We start from the raw sequence: 17,292 nt of genomic DNA on the forward strand, positions 1-17,292 counted from the left end.
GCAGCTGTTGGGTACCACATTAGGAGCAAAGGGTGCTGGAAAATATTCTGTGCTCAGCAAAATGACAAATAGCGAGTATCCTGTGAGGAATTCCTGCACTGGGACACAACCCAGAGCTGGTGGTGCTGGGGGTGTGGGATGAGCCCTGAACTCATCATCTGCACACAAGCTAAGCCAGGAAGCAATAAGAGGCAGCAAGAAGATGATGCCTCTGTCCTAATTAAAACCAAAGCTCACTAATCATCTCCTCCTGGAGCTGAGGGTGAGACTTGGCCAGCTTTGGGAGCTTCCAGCTGCTGCCAGTGGTGTTTGGCTGCTGTCCATGCCTGCAGCTCCCAGCCTGTTCCCATTCCCAGCAGCAGGAACACATCCTCCGAGCGTGCCAGGGTGAGTGGGATTGTTCCTAGCATTCCCTGTGCCCCAGCAGGGCTCCTTATCCCTGTTTTGTCTTGCAGGTGTCCTTGGAGTGAGGGAAATCCAGCAGGGAACCCGCTGGGAACCAAGGGAGAGCTGTTGGTGTTTCAAACCAGGCTGCAGCTCTGGCATCCCTCCAGGAGTTCCTGTTTTATGTCATTTGGGGAAAATCCTTTTCTTCTAATCCCTCCATGGGCGCAGATGACAAATTTGCCTTTAAGGTCCCTTCGAACCCAAACCATTGTGGGATTCTATGGAACAGTGGGAGTGAGGCTGCTTGCTTTGGATTCAGGGGAGTGAAGTTTCCACTTTCCCTTTCCAAGCCACCCCCATGATCCCAACAAACGCTGGTGCTGCTCTCCTCACCCTCTCCCTTTTGCACCTTCTCCTCTGGAGCATAATGGAGCTAAATATGAATGGTGCCAAAGGAAGAAATATCGAGGTTTAAGTGAATCTCTAAGATAGCCCTAAAGTGAGCTCTTGACTGGAGCCTTTATCTCATTGACTCGCTGGAATGGCTCTTTTTTATCATACTATTTATGGCAACAGCCCTAACAGAGATAAATAGGCCTGGAGACAATAACACACTTGCAGGGAGCAGCACAGGGGAGTCTTGCAGCCTTCAGATCCCACTGGGCTGGAGAGATCCTTTAACAACCTCCTGGAAGCTCTGATCACTCCCAGAGAGCTCTCACTGCTCGTGGGAGAGCAAAGGATCCCTCTCTCCATGCAGGGGGTGAGTAAATCACCTCCTCCTCTGCCCCTCACCCTTTCAGCCATCCCTAAACACAGTGTGAGCATCACCCCCTGACCCAGCGCCTTCCACGGAGCAGCTGGAGCAGCTGGAAGCAGGAATGGGTGAGAATGAAGGGGGAGAGATGACAAATTAAATACAAACACTCCAGCACTTGGGGCCTCCCAACAACGATGACAGAGGCTTCAAGGAGCAGCAAGAGAAACTCAATTATTTACAGCTTTAAAAAAAAAAAAAAAGCTAAAAAATGATCATGGCTCCAAAGTGCTTGAAGGGAGAATTGAGAAATCCCATCAGGGGAGGAAGCCTTGTTGGGAATAGGTTAATGCTGAAATGTCATGGCCAAAAGGGCAGGGGAAATGACACTTCTCTCTCCTCTTGTCATTGAGGGTTTTGTCTCTGCAAAATGAAGATAACAACCTTTACCTGCTTCCCAGGTGGCTTGTGCAGATCCAGCTCATTAGCATGAGGGAAGTGTTTGGTGATCCTGGCAGAGGAGCTGCAGCAGGAGCAGCACCAAAAACCCCCAGCACAGGTCCTGAGCTCAGCATCCCTCCCCACCCTGCTGTCCCAACCCCTGGAAGGGCACATGGGGTGGCTGCCCTGAGGACAGGGCAAAAGGGATGGAAAGAATTCCCTTCTGACAAAGGAGCTGAGACAGTGAAGACTTTCGGACACCACTGCACAAAGGGTGGCTCAGCTGTAGGGCTGGACAGGCTCATTTGGAAAGGAAAAAGCTGAAAGGATGTCCAGAGAGCCGTGGGTGCTGCTGTGGGATGCTCAGAGCTCCGCTGGTACCCCCAGCCCCTCTCTGTGAGGGATGCTCAGGGGCTGAGCTGCTTCTCCTGCACCTCCCCGAGGCTGACCATAAACCCACCCTGCCGTGGGGCTGCTCTGCACCCCAAAGCCCCGAATCCAGGCCGGATTTGCGAAGGAGCCTGCAGTTCCTGCTCCCCTCCAGCACCTGCTCCCCAGGCAAGTGGCCAAGGCTGCTGTGTGGGTCCCTGAACGGTGCCTCCCCCTTTTCCACGCTCTCCGTGCCTCTCTCGGGGCTGCTCTGCGCTGGCACGGGGCCGGAGGGATTTCTATTCCCTGCTCCAGCCTCTCCCCTCCTCCCCCAGCCTGGTGGTCTCCCTTCCGCCCTAGGAAGTGCTCGTTGTTATGGCAGGGCAGAGAGAGGAAGGACACAGACACCTCCTGAATGCAGAGAGAATTTCCTGGAGTTCCCCTGGAAAAAAAGGCACCCTGAGTGCTTTGTGCCTGGGGATGTGTGAGTGGGGGGCTGCCAGCTCTGAGCCTGCTGCTGGATCCCCCTGGGAAGGGCTGGAGCAGGGATCCCTGACCTCCCCTTGCAGGATTTAAATCTCCCTGCCTGGGGCATGTAAAAGGGCGCAGTAACCTCGCTGGGAGCAAAGCCCCATTTACAGCATCTGCTGCTGCCTTGGAAAATTCCACATTGCTTGGGGTTTGCAGCCTGGGCAAGCAGGAGTGTGCAAAACAGCAGGAGGAGTGTGCAAAACAGCAGGAGGAGTGTGCAAAACAGCAGGAGGAGTGTGCAAAACAGCAGGAGGAGTGTGCAAAACAGCAGGAGGAGTGTGCAGAACAGCAGGAGTGTGCAAAACAGCAGGAGGAGTGTGCAGAACACCAGAAGTGCACAAAACACCCAGAGGAGTGCAGAATACCAGCAGGAGTGTGCAGAACACCAGGCCTCCATTCCCACCCTTGTAAATCCTGATTTTCCATCGTGTCCCCACCACCCTGTCCACCCCTGTTCCTGGAGCAGGAGTTTAATTTCCTTCACCTCTCCCCAGGAGCTCAGGGATCTCCAGTGGCATCCACGCTGCAATGCAGGGAATGTCCGAAGGAGAGGAAAACGGATTGAAGGAACTTCAGCCCCATTTGTTGTGCGTGGGAGGCACAGGGAAGCTTTGAAAGCTGCTTTTATCACCAGGAAACAGCCAGGGCTGGACTTACATGTGGTGCAGGGAGCACCAGCCGCAGTGAGGATCCCCCGAGCTCAGGCACTCCTGGCAGGTCGTGTACTGCTCGCAGGACTCCACGGGCACCCGGGACACCTGCAAGGCAACCAGACACACTCAGCCAAAGCAGAGCAGCCCCAGGCTCTGCTTCACCCCTTGGAATCATGAAACACCACGGCAAATCCACGGACTGACATGAATTTGTTCCAACATCCAGGAATAGGAACTGCTGGAGACTGAGACATGAGGTCACCCTGTCCCTTGGGTGGCTCCTGGGCACACAGAGCCCCAGCCAGGCTCCCACGGTGGCACTGGCTCCTCAAACCCCCCGACCTCCCTGCCCAGAGGCTCCCCTGGGGCTGGAGCTGAGCCCTCTCCTCCCTGATTTACACTTTGCTGTCTCACCCTTCTCCCGGGGGAGCTGCTGCAGGGAATAAATCATTGGGATTTTGGCAGATTGTTTAGTCTAGGTGGGTATTTCACTGCTTTGGCCATTCGAGCCCTTCCAGCAGCAGCAGCCACTTGGGCCCCCAGGCCTGACCCTTCAGAGGATTCCTGTCCCTTCAGAGGATTCCTGTCCCTTCCAGGCAGGGATGCCAGAGAGGGAAGCTCAGGTGGGAACAACCCCAAACCCTGCTGTAAACTCCTCTCACACTCCCAGCACAGTCCTGACCTATTTACCAGCACTGAAAACACCAAAGGCTTCAAAATGACACCAAGCTTTAACCACAGGTCACTGCTTGGCTCCAACAAAGACATTTTTAACCTTTTTAACAGGTTTAACCTTTCCCACCTCCAGCGGGCAGGGTGGGTTTGTCTCTGTGCAGACATCCTGCACTTTCCCTCCACAATGCATGGAAGAAATTCCTTCCTATAAAGTTGGGAGGCACTGGAATAGGTTTCCCAAGAGGCTGTGGACTCTCTATCCCTGGAGGTGTCCAAAGTCAGGCTGGACAGTCCTTGGAGCAGCCTGGTCTGGTGGAAGGTGTCCAGATGTACACAGATGCTCTTCAAGCTCCCTTCCAGCCCAAACCACTCCGTGTTTCTCCTTCCATTTCTCCCACCAAATCCCGCAGCTAATCCTTGAGGCTCTCTGGCCCCGGGAGCGCTGCCTGCAACTGGCTGGGAATTCAAACAACTGTTGGATGGCTCTGGCTCTGTCCGTCAAAACAGCACCCGGCTCCCAGCAGCCGCTCTGAAAGGAGCAGTGTCTCCCCAAACAACGGCCGCTGTCACGCCAAGTGCTGTTGACACAGTGAGAACCCAGTTCCTCTCCGAGGACGACACCAATAGGGCTGAGATTCTTCTTGTTTCCTCAGCCCCACTCGACAGCTTTTCCGAGAGCAGAGGTTGCCCGGGGAGGCGCGGGGCTGGGTGGTTTTGTGCCAAGGTGGGTGGGTGGAGGGCTGGGTTTGGGAAATGAGGGGTGTGAGGGTCAGAGCCAGCTGGGCTGGGAGTGCATTCTGCCCCCGAGGGATGGGAAGAGCTTTAGGGATGGAGAGATTTGGGTTCACAGGTGGAGATGAAGGGTTGGGGTTTGGTTCCTGGCTGCAGGAGGTGCCTGGGGTGAGCCTCGAGTGTCCACAGGTGATGTGTTTTTCCCTGCTTTGCTTCTCCCTTCTAAGGAGCAAAAAGCACTTCAGGGAGTTCACAGTGCAGCCCCTCAGGACAGCCCAGCCAGGACTCATTCCTGCCCCCTGCCCGATGCCAACACTGCCCATCCACCCCAGTGATCACCAGCATTTCCCAGTTCAGACCAGTGCTGCAGCCATCCAGCTCCTGGCTGGAGAACCAGAGGCAAACCTGTGTTTTCCAAACCAAACCAGCATCCCGTGGCTCTCAGCATTCCCAGCCAGCACAGGATGCACCCAGGGAGGTCGCTGGGTTCCCCTAAAATCAGCCCAGCACGTTGGGCTCTGGCCCAGCCTGGAGGTCAGGACAGCCCCAAAATCCCCTGGCACTGCAGATCCCCTGCTCTGATCACAAAGGGAGACCTGGCAGGATCTGTCCCTGTGATTTAAATGCAGCTCAGGGCTCGTTTCATGTTTGTGAGGAGCTGGATGCTCTCGCTGCGCTCTATAAATAACGGAGGATTGGAATTATGTGAATAAGAGTTCATTAGAGATGATTTGATGTTGAGCGCTTCGTTTCTTTTCCTGCTCAGAAGCTGCGGCTTCTGCACATGATAATTCTTTAAAAATCACCCAGAGGTTTGGAACAATGTCTCCAGAGGAGCATCTGTGTGAAGGACAACGGATAAGGATCCAACTCTGCTGGGGATCTCCTCGCTCCTGAGGACAAAGCCCTGCTGCCCCCAACCCGACTGTGACCTCTGTTCTTGCTCAACCATTAAATGACAAAGCCTCACTACTGCTTTCCCTGACTGCCTGACACATAACAGCAGCAAAATAAAATAAAAATAAATAAATAAACAAAGAAAAATCAATACAGACTCTCCAAAACACACGAATCCCATCTCTGCCAGCCCCCGGAGCAAATAAGTGCAAGAAACCACTTCCAGATAAATAAATAAATAAATGAATGAATAAAGCCTAAAATAAACAGCCAAAGCAAAGTTTCCACAGCTTTTGCGTGCTACCAGTGCAGGCCTGTGACCTCTCCTGGCTGGAGACAGCCCCTGGAGCATCCCACAGCCACGGCACGCTGCCCACAGCCCCCTCGGGGGGCTGCAGTTCAAACAGAAAATCTATTTTTAATGACTTTGGGGAGTGGAGTAGAGATGCCAACTAGTTCAGTGTAATTAAAGCCATCTATCACTCACTGAGCAGGAGCCCAAAGTTGATGAACTTTCCAGTGAGATTTGATTCTTTCCTTTATTCGTGAGAAAACTCCGCTTTGTGCTGGGGCAGGAGATGTGAAAAACTGTGGGAAGGAGCGAGGAGGACGCCTCAGTCCCAGCCCTTAACGTGTCAGGGTGACAGGGAAAATAAAGCCAGGCTTTCTCAGAGGGCTGTAAAGTTTGACAGACTCCTCTTCCCGCTGTCCCTCCTCCCTGTGCCTCCATGCAGAGCTCCAGGTGGAATATCCTGGATATTCAGGAACATGCTGGGGAACCTTTGCCAGGAAAAAACCCAGTATGCAGGGCTGGGAATGCTGAGCAAGGCATGTGGGTGCAGCCTGCCTCAGGCTGTGGAAATTCCTACCTGGAAATTGCTGTTCCTGCCTTGTGGAGATCTCAGACACACTGAGACTGATGCCAGGAATGAGCCTGGGAGGACCAGGGGTGAGTGGGATGTGGGGAATGCATCCATGGGACAGAGCCAGGGCACAGGGGAAGAGGGAAAAGGGGGAGTTTCAACCATAAATAACTGAGGAGCATCCCCAGGATGCTGTGGAGCTCCCAAAGGCAGGAATGGCTTCTGCAGCATCAATCCCTGTGCTAGGGGAGACACAGAGCAGGTAAGGGGGAGTTGTGCCACTCCTGCAGGACCAGCCCTCCCCTCCCACAGCACCCAGAGCCCCCGCCGGGCTGTCAGAACCAAATCAACGCCTGGAAGTTCTGGCAGAGCAGCAGCGAGTGGGAGAGGACACGGAGACAACGTTGCCATGGTTACCAGGGATTATTTAATTACGGCGCTGCAGATGCACGCGGAGAGAGCCCCTTCAACTCTGATCCAGGCAACCTTTGCAGTGGGCTTGGCTTTGCTGCCATGAGAACCTCATTAACATCTGACGAGGACAAGCTGTGCTGGAGCACAGGGGAGCGGATCAGCTCCGGAGTGAGGATCACATCTTCTCCAAACATCCCCATCTCCTTGGCTCCCTCCGTGTGCCGCGCCAGGCTCCTCAGGGAGGTGATGAAAGCAAGGACAGCCTCCTCTGGGAAGCAAGAAAGGCTGAAAAAATAGCAAATACCCCGAAGTGAGGCTTGCTGGAGCAGGAAAATTGTCGCCAAGCCAGCGTTTCCTCCATCCATCCGGCCCAGCATCCCGGCAGGGCTCGGAGCAGCCTCATGTTCTGGCACAGAGGCTCCTGCAGACAAACGCTTTCCTGTGGTTTACCACGGCTCGAGTTAATCATCACATCAATATGGAACATCTGAGCGGGGTTTGTTGGAATAACAAAGTGCCAGGCACAGATCCCATTCCCGCTCCCAGGAGCGGCACAGGCTCAGTGCAAACCTGCGGGAGGGGAATGGGTTTTCATCTCCAGCACGAGCTGCACGTGATCCTTCAGGGGATGCTCGGTCTGTTGGCTCTGGCAGCTCCTGCTCTGCCCCTGGCAGGTGACAGTGACACTCTGGGTTGCAGGGTGGAGGTGGCACAGGCTCTGGGTGTCCCATCCCACACCCTCCCTTGGTTCCCAGCTATGGGTGGAGGTTCAGCCCAACAACTGGGATCCCACAGTGGCATCCACCCCCTGCTCAGACTGGCACTGGTGCCAGCTCTGTGTGACAGTCACACTCCAAAGTGCCTTGGCAGCACCAGCTCTGCCTCCTGTCTCGCTCAGACCATCTGCATCTGGGACTTGTGGGGCCAGGGATGCATGGCCACCTTCAGCTCCATGTGCCCACAGCCTCCAGAGCAGGAAAAACCTCATCCACACCCAAAATCAGGGAGCAATTCTTTCATCTTCAGCACAGAAATAGAATCTGTAGTGCAGACCTGGCTGAGGTATTTACAGGAGCTTGTAGAATGGCGAATGCAGCAGAATTCATGGATTAAATAATATGATGAAGCCATCATTTGTTCCTGCCCGGATCCTCTGAGCTGCTCCTGCTCCCAGGGTGCAGGTGACAGCCCAGTGTCCCCACCCAGGGGTGGCAGCTGGGGAGGACGGGGCTCTCAGCAGAAGATCCTCCTCATTTGGGACACTGAACCACTATGCTTCTTGCACAGCTGACCCACAGAACCTCTCCCTGACAGGAAAAGGGGCGAGTAGGGTGTGAATGTGCTAATAATGAGGAATGAGATGCTAAAGATCTCCTCCTCAAGGACAGGGTTATACTATGATGGATCCACATCCCTGGATCCCTGGAAAACCACCACACCCCTGGGGTGCAATTTTGTTCTTGACAGCAAAAAAAGGGTCACAGGAGTTCCCAGCAATCAGGGTCCATCCCTTCTCCTCATCAGCCAGGGCACACAAACTCCCTACTCACAGGAGTCCCCTCTGGATTCCTTCCTCCAGGACGAAGTGCCTGGAGCAGCCAGCAGCACATCCAGTCACTCCTGCCAGGGGACATCACTGCTGCCATCACAAGTGGCTCCCTGGCGCGTTGGCACCGTCTGGGCAAGGCCACCATGCCACGGCCAGCAGCTGCTGAGCACTGCCCTTTGCAGCCTGATTAGCCAGGCCTCGGGGGAGCTCATTAATCAGGATAAAAGGGGGGCAGCTTTCCAAAATTTCCGGGCTCAGGTGGGGATCAATCCAAAGCAGCAAACTTTCATCTCGCATCAGTTCACGGCCTCTGCGTTCTGCGCTTTGCCTGCCTGCCATGGAACTCCTGACGTGCTCCCTGCAGCCATTTAAAAGTTTTAACAGAGGCTCAGAAAATTAATTAAGGTGAATAATTATGAAGTGTGCGCTTCTTCCCCCTCTCTGTTTGGCGAGAAAACGGCAAAAATAGAATGCAGAATTCGGAATAATTTTGGAGCGGTAACCGATGTAATTAGGTGTTCAACGAACACTCGCGATTGGGCTGCGCTTATTAAAATTACTGTTTTAGTGGGAACATTTTGCCAGAGAGTCATTAACAGCACAATGCTCTCGTTCCCTGGGACTCTAATTAGGCTTGGACGCCTCCAGCTCAGGGATGCCCAGCTCTGCTGCCCACCCAGCGCTGCAGGTGATGCTCTCTGGGATCCTCCCAGCTCCAGGAGGGCGAGGAGAGGGACAGAGCCCCTGGCATGGGGCAGTGGGAGGAGATGCCAGCCTGTGAGGGAGGTGAGGCTCTGGCACAGAGTGCCCAGAGAAGCTGTGGCTGCCCCTGGATCCCTGGAAGTGTCCAAGGCCAGGTTGGACAGGGCTTGGAGCAGCCTGGGACAGTGGAAGGTGTCCCTGCCATGGCAAGGGTGGCACTGGATGGATATAAGGTCCCTTCCAACCCAAACCTTCTGTGATTCTGTGACATCCTGAAGGTGGGGATACCCCATAGTGGGGAAAGCCCTTGGAAGGGATGAGAGCAGCCAGCTGGAAACACCCTGAGCATTTCCCAGCAACATCCCTGCTCTGACTGCAGCTGTGTCCAAGCAGGGATCTCCATCCTGGGAAGCGTGGAAATCCATCCAGCTCCTTCTCAAAGCCCCGAATCTCCGGGGTGTGGATCCCAGCAAAGCTCAGAGCCTGCTGCCTGCAGTGCCTTCTGTTTCTCCTGTCTCCCCAGGAGAAGCTCCCGCCAGACAGCAGAGCCCCTTCCCCCAAGCTGCCAGCCTGCAACTCACAAATTCACTTAAGTTGTTAAAAAGGATTGTGGCAGGCTAAGATAAAACAGAAGAGTTTAAAATGACAAACAGACTCCTAAATGGGACTAGAGTCTTAATGAAAACAGTAATGAATGAATGAGGCAAGCAAATATTCCCCATTAATATTAGACAGATAGATTAGATCCCTGGGCGCTGCATTTAAAACCGACATGAAATTACTTCAATTACTCTGCATTGATAAATAACAAGGCCCTATTTACTGTTAAAACACATTTCCTCCACCCTCCCCCATGCTTGCTTTGGCTCCTGCTTCTCAAGAGGCAGAGGATGGAAAATTCATTTTTTTCCCAGGGTTGGAGGCTTTTCCTGCTGCCCACGGGAGAGTTGAGCTGCTCAGTACCCACCGAGGTGTTCCAGGGCATCTTCCCAGACATCTGAGCCCATTGAGCTCCATCACCACCATCAGTGCTGCCATTCCAGCCCTGGCAGTGCTGTGCAAGAGGCAAAGCAATCACTGCTGAGCCACTTCAAACCTGATGCTCGCAGCATCCTTCCCTCTCAGAAATTCGCTCCACTTCCCCTCGCTGGTGGGTACAGCTGCTCAGCATCCTCCTTTGCACGCTGGGAAAGTGAGATTAACCTGATCAGAGGCCTCTTCTAATGAAGAGATCATAGATGGATAATTCCTGGGTGTTTGGTGGCATTTACATGCTAATGATGAAAGGCATTCTGGTAAAGGTAATGTCAACACGAGTCCCTTGTCCTTGTGTCTCAGCCTCCAGCCCAGCCATCTGTTCTCAGGGTTCAGAAAAGCCCTGGAGAACAGGTTGCTGCTAGAAAAGCTGCAAAAGCTCCTTCCCAGTTCTGCTGCCTCGGCCTGGGAAGGTCCAAGCCTGGCTGAGGAGTCCTGGATGGCTGGGGATGCTCGGAGCTGATGGGATAAACAGCACTGTGAGCACATCCAGGCTGCACCACCTCCAACCACTGTTGTTTGCTGCTACAAGATCTTAAATATCTGCAAAAAAAACCCTCCTCCAGCTTCATCACTTATCAGTTAACAAGAAAGACATCAAATCTCTCATTTCAGGGACACAGGAGCAGCCAGAGTGTGGAGCAGAGAAGCATCCAGAGATGCTGAGCCCAGAGTCCAGGTCCCTGCTGCAGATCCAATATTTATATTTAAATATTTTTAGTTATATCATCCAATATGCAGATCCTCTACTATTTCCTGAGGGAGAGGAGGGGAATAACCCTCTGCTTCCCCTCGGCTGGGATGCAATCCCTTGGGAAAGGCCACACAGCAGGTCCTGGCTGCTCCAGCTGGAATGTTAGTGCAGGAAGGATTCCCTGAGTGTGGGAATGAGGGACAGGAGGACTGAGGGGGCCCTGTGTACCAGGCAGACATAAATTCACTTCCCAGCAAGGCAACAAAACCCAGCCTTGGTGCTTTCCCAGCCCAAAACCAGGGGTAAAATAGCCACGTGAAGAGGGAGGAATGCGCAGAGCTCTTCCCACAGCTCGGGGGATGGATGACCTTTCCAATACTATACCTGTATAAATCTTATTTAATGAAATAATAATAATAAAAAAGGAGAATAGATGAAGGTTAAATCATTCCCTGCAGCAGATTTACACCGAAAACAAAGCCTGTTCAGGCAGCGGTTGGTTTACACAACATTCCTTTCCTAAGGGCTGGGGTGACTCCTGAGCAGCCCTAACCACAGGATGAGAGATCCAAACCCCTGGAGCCAAAGGCAGAGAGCCAAGACGGAGGCTAAGGAAACAGCTCCAGCCTGGGGTTTGCTTTAAACACACAATTAGGGGTTTCGCTGGGTCACGAGTCACAACACGGCGGTTTTCACCACCAAACCTTCCCCACAACATCCCCACCCCTCGGGACATGACTTCATCTGCGGTGCCACCGCCAGGGAGCACTTCAGACAGCCCCTGCCCCTCCCTGCTGCACCGCAGAGCACACAGCACAGCCTGCGGCTTGGAGCTGCCCCTGGGAAAGTGGGAGCATTGTGGGGAACCGAATCTGGGATGGGTTTTGTCGCCAGAGAAGGTCGGGCAGAGGGTTTGGCTTTGCTCTCTACCTGCTTTTCCTTGGGCTGCTGCTGTGCTGCACGGGAGCTGTGCAATCCAAGAGCAGCTCTGGGGCTGTGGTGCTGCTCTGACAAGGCAGGGCTGATACAAGCTCAGAGCTTCCCCAAAAACTTCAGCATTGCTGCATTCGTGCTCCCAGGGCTTGTCACTTGTCCCTGGAAGCCACATCAGCTCCCGTTGTAAACAGTTGCTTTGACATCAGCGTCTCACTGTCCAGATCCAGCGCTCAGAACGGTGACATTTTGGGCAAATAATGCCATGAAACTATTTCTGCTCCATCAGAGCCCGAGGAACTTGTGCATATATTTCCATAAATATCCCTGGCGTCAGTACAGCAGCAGACCCAACAGACTGCGAGGGGGATCCTGCAGACTGCTGCTGAGCCTACCTACAGAGCAGCTCCAGGAAAAGCTCTGGGCTTGGGAGGGATGGGGAAGGACAAAATTAACCAGCTTCTGTGGGAATTGGTAGCCCTCAGCTCCCAGTGAGGCTGGGAACAAGGGGGAGTCATTGCCCAGGAGGCTGAATGTAGATGGCATTGAGCAGAATTGCAGAGATCAGTTCATTAAGGACAACTTGGGAATGCCAAAAGGCAGAAGAAGAGCTGGTGGATCCCTGACCTGCTCTGTCTTCTGCCTCTGGCAGGGGGCTGAGCACCAAGAACCACCAGGGTGGCTCTTCCTGCCATACCCAAGGCATGGAACCATCATCTCTGGACCAAGCTCAGTCCCTGGCATGATGTTTTTCAGCTGCAAACCTCCCAGTAGGGGTGAATCCCCACCTGTGCCGGGGGAGCAGGGCTGGAAGAGCTCTTCCCTCGCCTCAGCTGCCTTCCTGCAGGGAGCTGTGCTGGAGCAGCTGCTCCGAGGGCATTTCTCTGCAGGGTGGCTGGCAAGGCACAGGGTTAATAGGGCCACTCCATGTGTGACCTCTCTTCCCCCTCTCTGAGAGCTCCTAATCACCAAGCTGGAGGAAGAGGGGCAGCCTGTGGCTCTGCCAGCCCCCAGAGCTCAGCCCGTGCTGGTGGAATGGATTTTGGCACAGCAATGCCTTCACCCCTGAGAGATCCCAGGAAAGGCAGCTCCTCCCATCCCACCCAGCTCATCAGGGCCAAAACCTCGATAAGAACATGAGCACCAGCAGGTCTCTTCCTCCAAAAACCAGAGCAGCTCGGGGGGATGAACACAGAACTCTGCTAATGGAAAGGTGCCTGCTATGGCTCTGTCCCTGCTGCCCCAGCAGCCTGACAACTGGCAAATGAACCTCGGTGGCTGATGTGCTCCCCCTCTTCATTCTTTGCTCGTAAAACTGGCAGGAGCAGGGGTAGGACAGAGCTGCTGGCGGCAGCTGTGTGCAGGATGAAAAATGAGCAGCACATGCAGGGGAGGCAGCTGGAGCACAGCTCTCTGCACAGCCAGAGACCCCAGGGTCCCTCGGGTTATTTCCCTCTCTCCAGAGGGGCCCTGAGCTTAACCCTTGCTTCCCTCCCTTGCTGCATGGCCCACGCTGGAGCACAGCAGCTGAACACAGAGCCCTGAGTCACACCTGATGTCCCCAACACGCTGTGTCCCAGGCTGGCAGGGCATTCCCCACGTTCCTGGAGTGCCAGGAGATTAGAGAGGAGCTGCAGCCCTGCTGGAACAGGCACCACGTGTACCCACAGCAAAACAGAGCCCAGCTGCTGCCAGCAGCACAGCAAACATTCTCCTCAGTTTCCAGGCTGGAGGGTGGCCAGTGGGGCACAGCATGGGGGTGGCAGTGGCTGGAGCAGTGCCCTGTGGCCATCCCCAGACTGCCCTTCCCCAGAGCCTGATGGGCTGAAGGTCTCTGCTGGCACTTTCAGAGAGCACCCAGGCAAGGTGTGCCCAAAATCACTTGCAGCACTGTGGCAGGGCCACTGTCCCAAAGCCACCCCTGTCCTGCCACCTCAGAGACAGAGCTGGAACCTTGCCTTGTGCCTTGTCCCCACTGCTGTCCCTACAGATCCCCGGAGTGCCTGGCCTTGTGCCACCCCTGGCACACACGGGGACGTGGTGGCCACATTCTGTGTGCCCTCCTTGCTGAGGAGCAGGCCCAGGCCATGTCCTGCCACCCATGTGTCCGAGTGGCCGCAGGGCAGCGGGGTGGGCACGGCAGGGTGGGCACGGCAGGGTGGGCACGGCAGGGTGGGCACAGCAGGGTGGGCACAGCAGGGTGGGCACAGCCCCACATCTGCCCGCTCCCAACAGCCTCCCAGGCTGGGCTGAGCCTCAATGCCGCCTTTGTTCCCGGCTCTGGCACGTCCGAGGGTGTCAGTGACACTGAAAAGCTTTGACTGGCCCTTTCTGTTTGTTTTCTTGGCACACGCAGGCATCGTTTCAATGCCCACCCTCGCTCTGCCCCGCACCTCGCCTGTGACTGACAGCATCGCTGAGCAGCAGCTCTGCCCAGGGAAGGGGCTGAGCACCAAACAAGGATATTCTATGAATCCTGGCTGGCAGAGCTGCAAGGTTCACCCCTCCAATGCCCACAGCCCATGGGATGTTGCCTTTCCAGGTGAGCTCTGGGGCTCTGCTGGGGATGATCAGTACAGCCATCCCAGACCCTCTCAGGTCTCCACAGCCACACAGGTCTGCTGCACACAGGGCTGGAACATGAGCAACCCTCAATTCCCCATTTCTGAACCATTCCAGGCTTCAAATTGCTCAAACACTGCAGAAACCTGGGAGGAACATCCCAGGCACGGCCGGTTTGTGTAATTTCATGGAGCCTTGAAAATCCACAGTGTTTGAATGCCCTAAGTAGCTTTAAAGGTCACACAGTGGTATCACTGCTGCTTCCCCAGCCTGTTGGAGGGCCCTGCTCCGTGTTTACTCCAGGAACACTCCGCAGTCTCCACGGCTTTTTAGCAGGAATTGCTCTCTGACTGCATCTCGCTGTCCTTGCCAGTCAATTTTCTGCTACTCCATCACTTTCCCATTTGTATATCATTACATGCGGCTGTCAGAAATAATTTAGGAACCTGACCAGCAGTGTGAGGAATGAACCTTCCTAAGTATATCCCAAACTCTCTGGTTCTGAAGGGAAATGAGCTCCAAGCCCTTTTCCCCACAGAAGGAGCCCAGTGTCCCATGGTGGGTGCAGCACACGGGGCTGTTGTCACACATAGACACATCAGTGAGGACAAATAAACATCTCAGGAGACAACACAGCTGAGCTTCAGGGCCACCCCAAACCTGGGGAACACAGAGAGCTGTCAGAACATGAGGTTTGATCATCCTAAGGTGCTGTGTTTGCTCCCAGCACGGCAGATCCTCCCCGCCCTGTGCAGACCAAATCAGTCTGGGCTGAGCTTTAACACATTGTTTGCATTAAGAGACTGGAAAATACACTGGATTCTCCCAATTTACAGCACAGACAAGGCATTTTGCTTTTCTCACAGGGAAGACAGAGCTGGGCTGGCCCTGCCTGTGGTAACCTTGGGCATCTTGCCCTGTGCTAAGGTGCCAGACTTGTCTCAAGGCCAAAGAGGAGCCCTGGAGGGATGGTTTAGGTTCCAAGAGCAGATTTAGACCAGCAGGGACATCCTGCTTCCCTCTCCCGATTCCCAAGCTGTGGAATTCCACTGGGCAGAGATGCACTGCAGGCAGGGCAGGAGGAACCCATCCCTTGGAGGCTTTTCTCCTATTCCTGAGCCTCTGCCCTTCCCTTCCTCCCAAAGCTTCCCTGGTTCTTGCAGGAACCTGCAGGATGAGCCAGGCTGGTGCTTCCCATCTGCACAAAGCTGCTGCTGGTGCAATGCTTTAACTCATTTTCATACATTTATGCTGAGACTAAATTTGTCCCTGCATATTTTCCTCCCAAGCCTAGTAATCAGTGGTGGAAATAATTTACTGTTGTCTGCTCTGATGTTGCCATCTCTTGCACATATCCAAGTGACAAAGACATCAGGCCCTCAAAGTCCGATTGAAGAATAATTGGAAATCCAAAGTGGCACTAAATGTTATTTTCTAAATAAAATGCATTCAATTACAGAACATGAGGCTGTCAAGCATTAAAAAAGATTAGTTAGAGGCGAGAAAGAGATACTGTTCAACCCTTCAGAGACTTCATTACATGCACAGGATACTCCTGTGTTCTTTGGGACAGGCAGGGAGGAAAGGGAATGCAAAACTATGGAAATATTTCCAGCAGCCTGTGCTGGTCCAGATGGGCCTGGATGGATCTGCACTGCTGGATTTTCATCTCAGTTTTTGGATATATATAGAGAGAGATAGATATATAGATGTATCTATATCTATTCCTATATCTATAGATATATCTATAGCTATTCCTATATCTATATATAGTTATATGGATATAGAGATATATATATATATACATGAGAAAGACAAGACAGGTGAGGAAAAACCAGATAAACCAAGAAATAGCAGAGAACAAAGCAATTCCTGCCTCAATGGCTGCAGGGAAGAGAAGGCCCAGCAGAAGGGTGGGCTGGAACAGGAAGGATCACAGATCTCTGCAGGAATGGGGGTGGCAGCCAGCCAGGGGTGTCTGGGTGTCCCCATGACCCCAAACCTGCAGAGAAGGCACCAATCTGGGCACAAACCCTGCAGCTGAAGCCCAGGGCTGTGTCTCTGCCTTGTCTGTGTGTTAATAACTCCAAATAGCACAGCAGCTGCGCTCAGAAGTTCAGCAAAGCCCAGGCTGGCCGTGGAGCAGGAGCACAAAGACAATCGTATTTCACCCAGTAGGAGCTGCTAAATTCACACTCGGAGCAATAAAGGCTCAGCCAAACAAACATGACCCCGAGTGGGATCTATGGCTGTGGCAGACACAGCCCCAGCCTGCACAAACAGCCCCAGACGAGGTGCATTTATCTCACATCCCTCATTTCAGCAGCTTTCCCTAACAGCTCTGGCCCCTGGAATTAATACCCAGTGCCCAGTGAGCTGCAGGGGAAGGCAGAATTATTTGCATGGCTGTTCTCTCTTCCTGCACAAGGATTAAACACCAGGTGAGGTTTCTTTGCCTGGCAGTTTTCATTTTATTTTATTTTTCTTTATGAGAAGATAATGATCACCTGGAATTGTTCAGGTGCAGATGCACCAAACGCTGACCTGGGGCTGCTCCCCAGTGATGTTTCCCCCAATCAAACACCCCCGTGCAGGGGGAGAGGGCAGAGCAGCCCACACAGAGCTGGAGATGGATTTATTCCAGCCTTTGCTGCGAGGCTGAAGGCTGGGAAGCCAAATCCCTCTCTCCCAGGGTTTCATTAGCTGGGAATGGCTTTCTAACGAGATTTACACAATCTAGCCTGCAGCCTACACATTCTGCTCTGCACCCAAAGACAATAAGAGCAGGGAGCTCAGGAGGAGCCTGCTGTCCCTGCTGTCCCTCCTGTCCCTGCTGTCCCTCCTGTCCCTGCTGTCCCTCAGCGCTGCCATTGAGGAGATCACACAGTACAAACCCCAAATCCAGCTCTGCCCCTTCTGGGGCATCAAGGCTCCAATTGGAACTGACCCACAGCAGGAAAATTTGTGGTTATGGAGAGCACATCCAGGGCATCAGGGAAGGGTGGGGAAAGCCAGCTGGGGTCAATACCATTGTCCCCTTTCCTGTCCCCAAGGAGTCCAGCTGGGTGAGCAGCACATTTCTCCTACAAATCCAACAT

General features: G+C 53.7%; 1 protein-coding gene across 3 annotated transcripts in view; it reads right to left on the reverse strand.

Moving 5' to 3' along the window:
- PLXNA2 (plexin A2) overlaps nt 1-17,292 on the reverse strand; it is a 137,927-nt gene that overhangs the window by 55,815 nt on the left and 64,820 nt on the right. For all 3 annotated transcript variants that reach the window (XM_085044352.1, XM_085044353.1, XM_085044354.1), the window contains exon 5: nt 3,143-3,243. In XM_085044352.1, coding sequence (XP_084900478.1) covers nt 3,143-3,243 — 101 coding nt within the window. The remainder of the gene's footprint in view (nt 1-3,142; nt 3,244-17,292) is intronic.

Source organism: Lichenostomus cassidix, unplaced genomic scaffold, assembly GCF_008360975.1.
Source record: "Lichenostomus cassidix isolate B80296 unplaced genomic scaffold, HeHo_3.0 unassigened_scaffold_chr26, whole genome shotgun sequence".
Taxonomy (NCBI): domain Eukaryota; kingdom Metazoa; phylum Chordata; class Aves; order Passeriformes; family Meliphagidae; genus Lichenostomus; species Lichenostomus cassidix.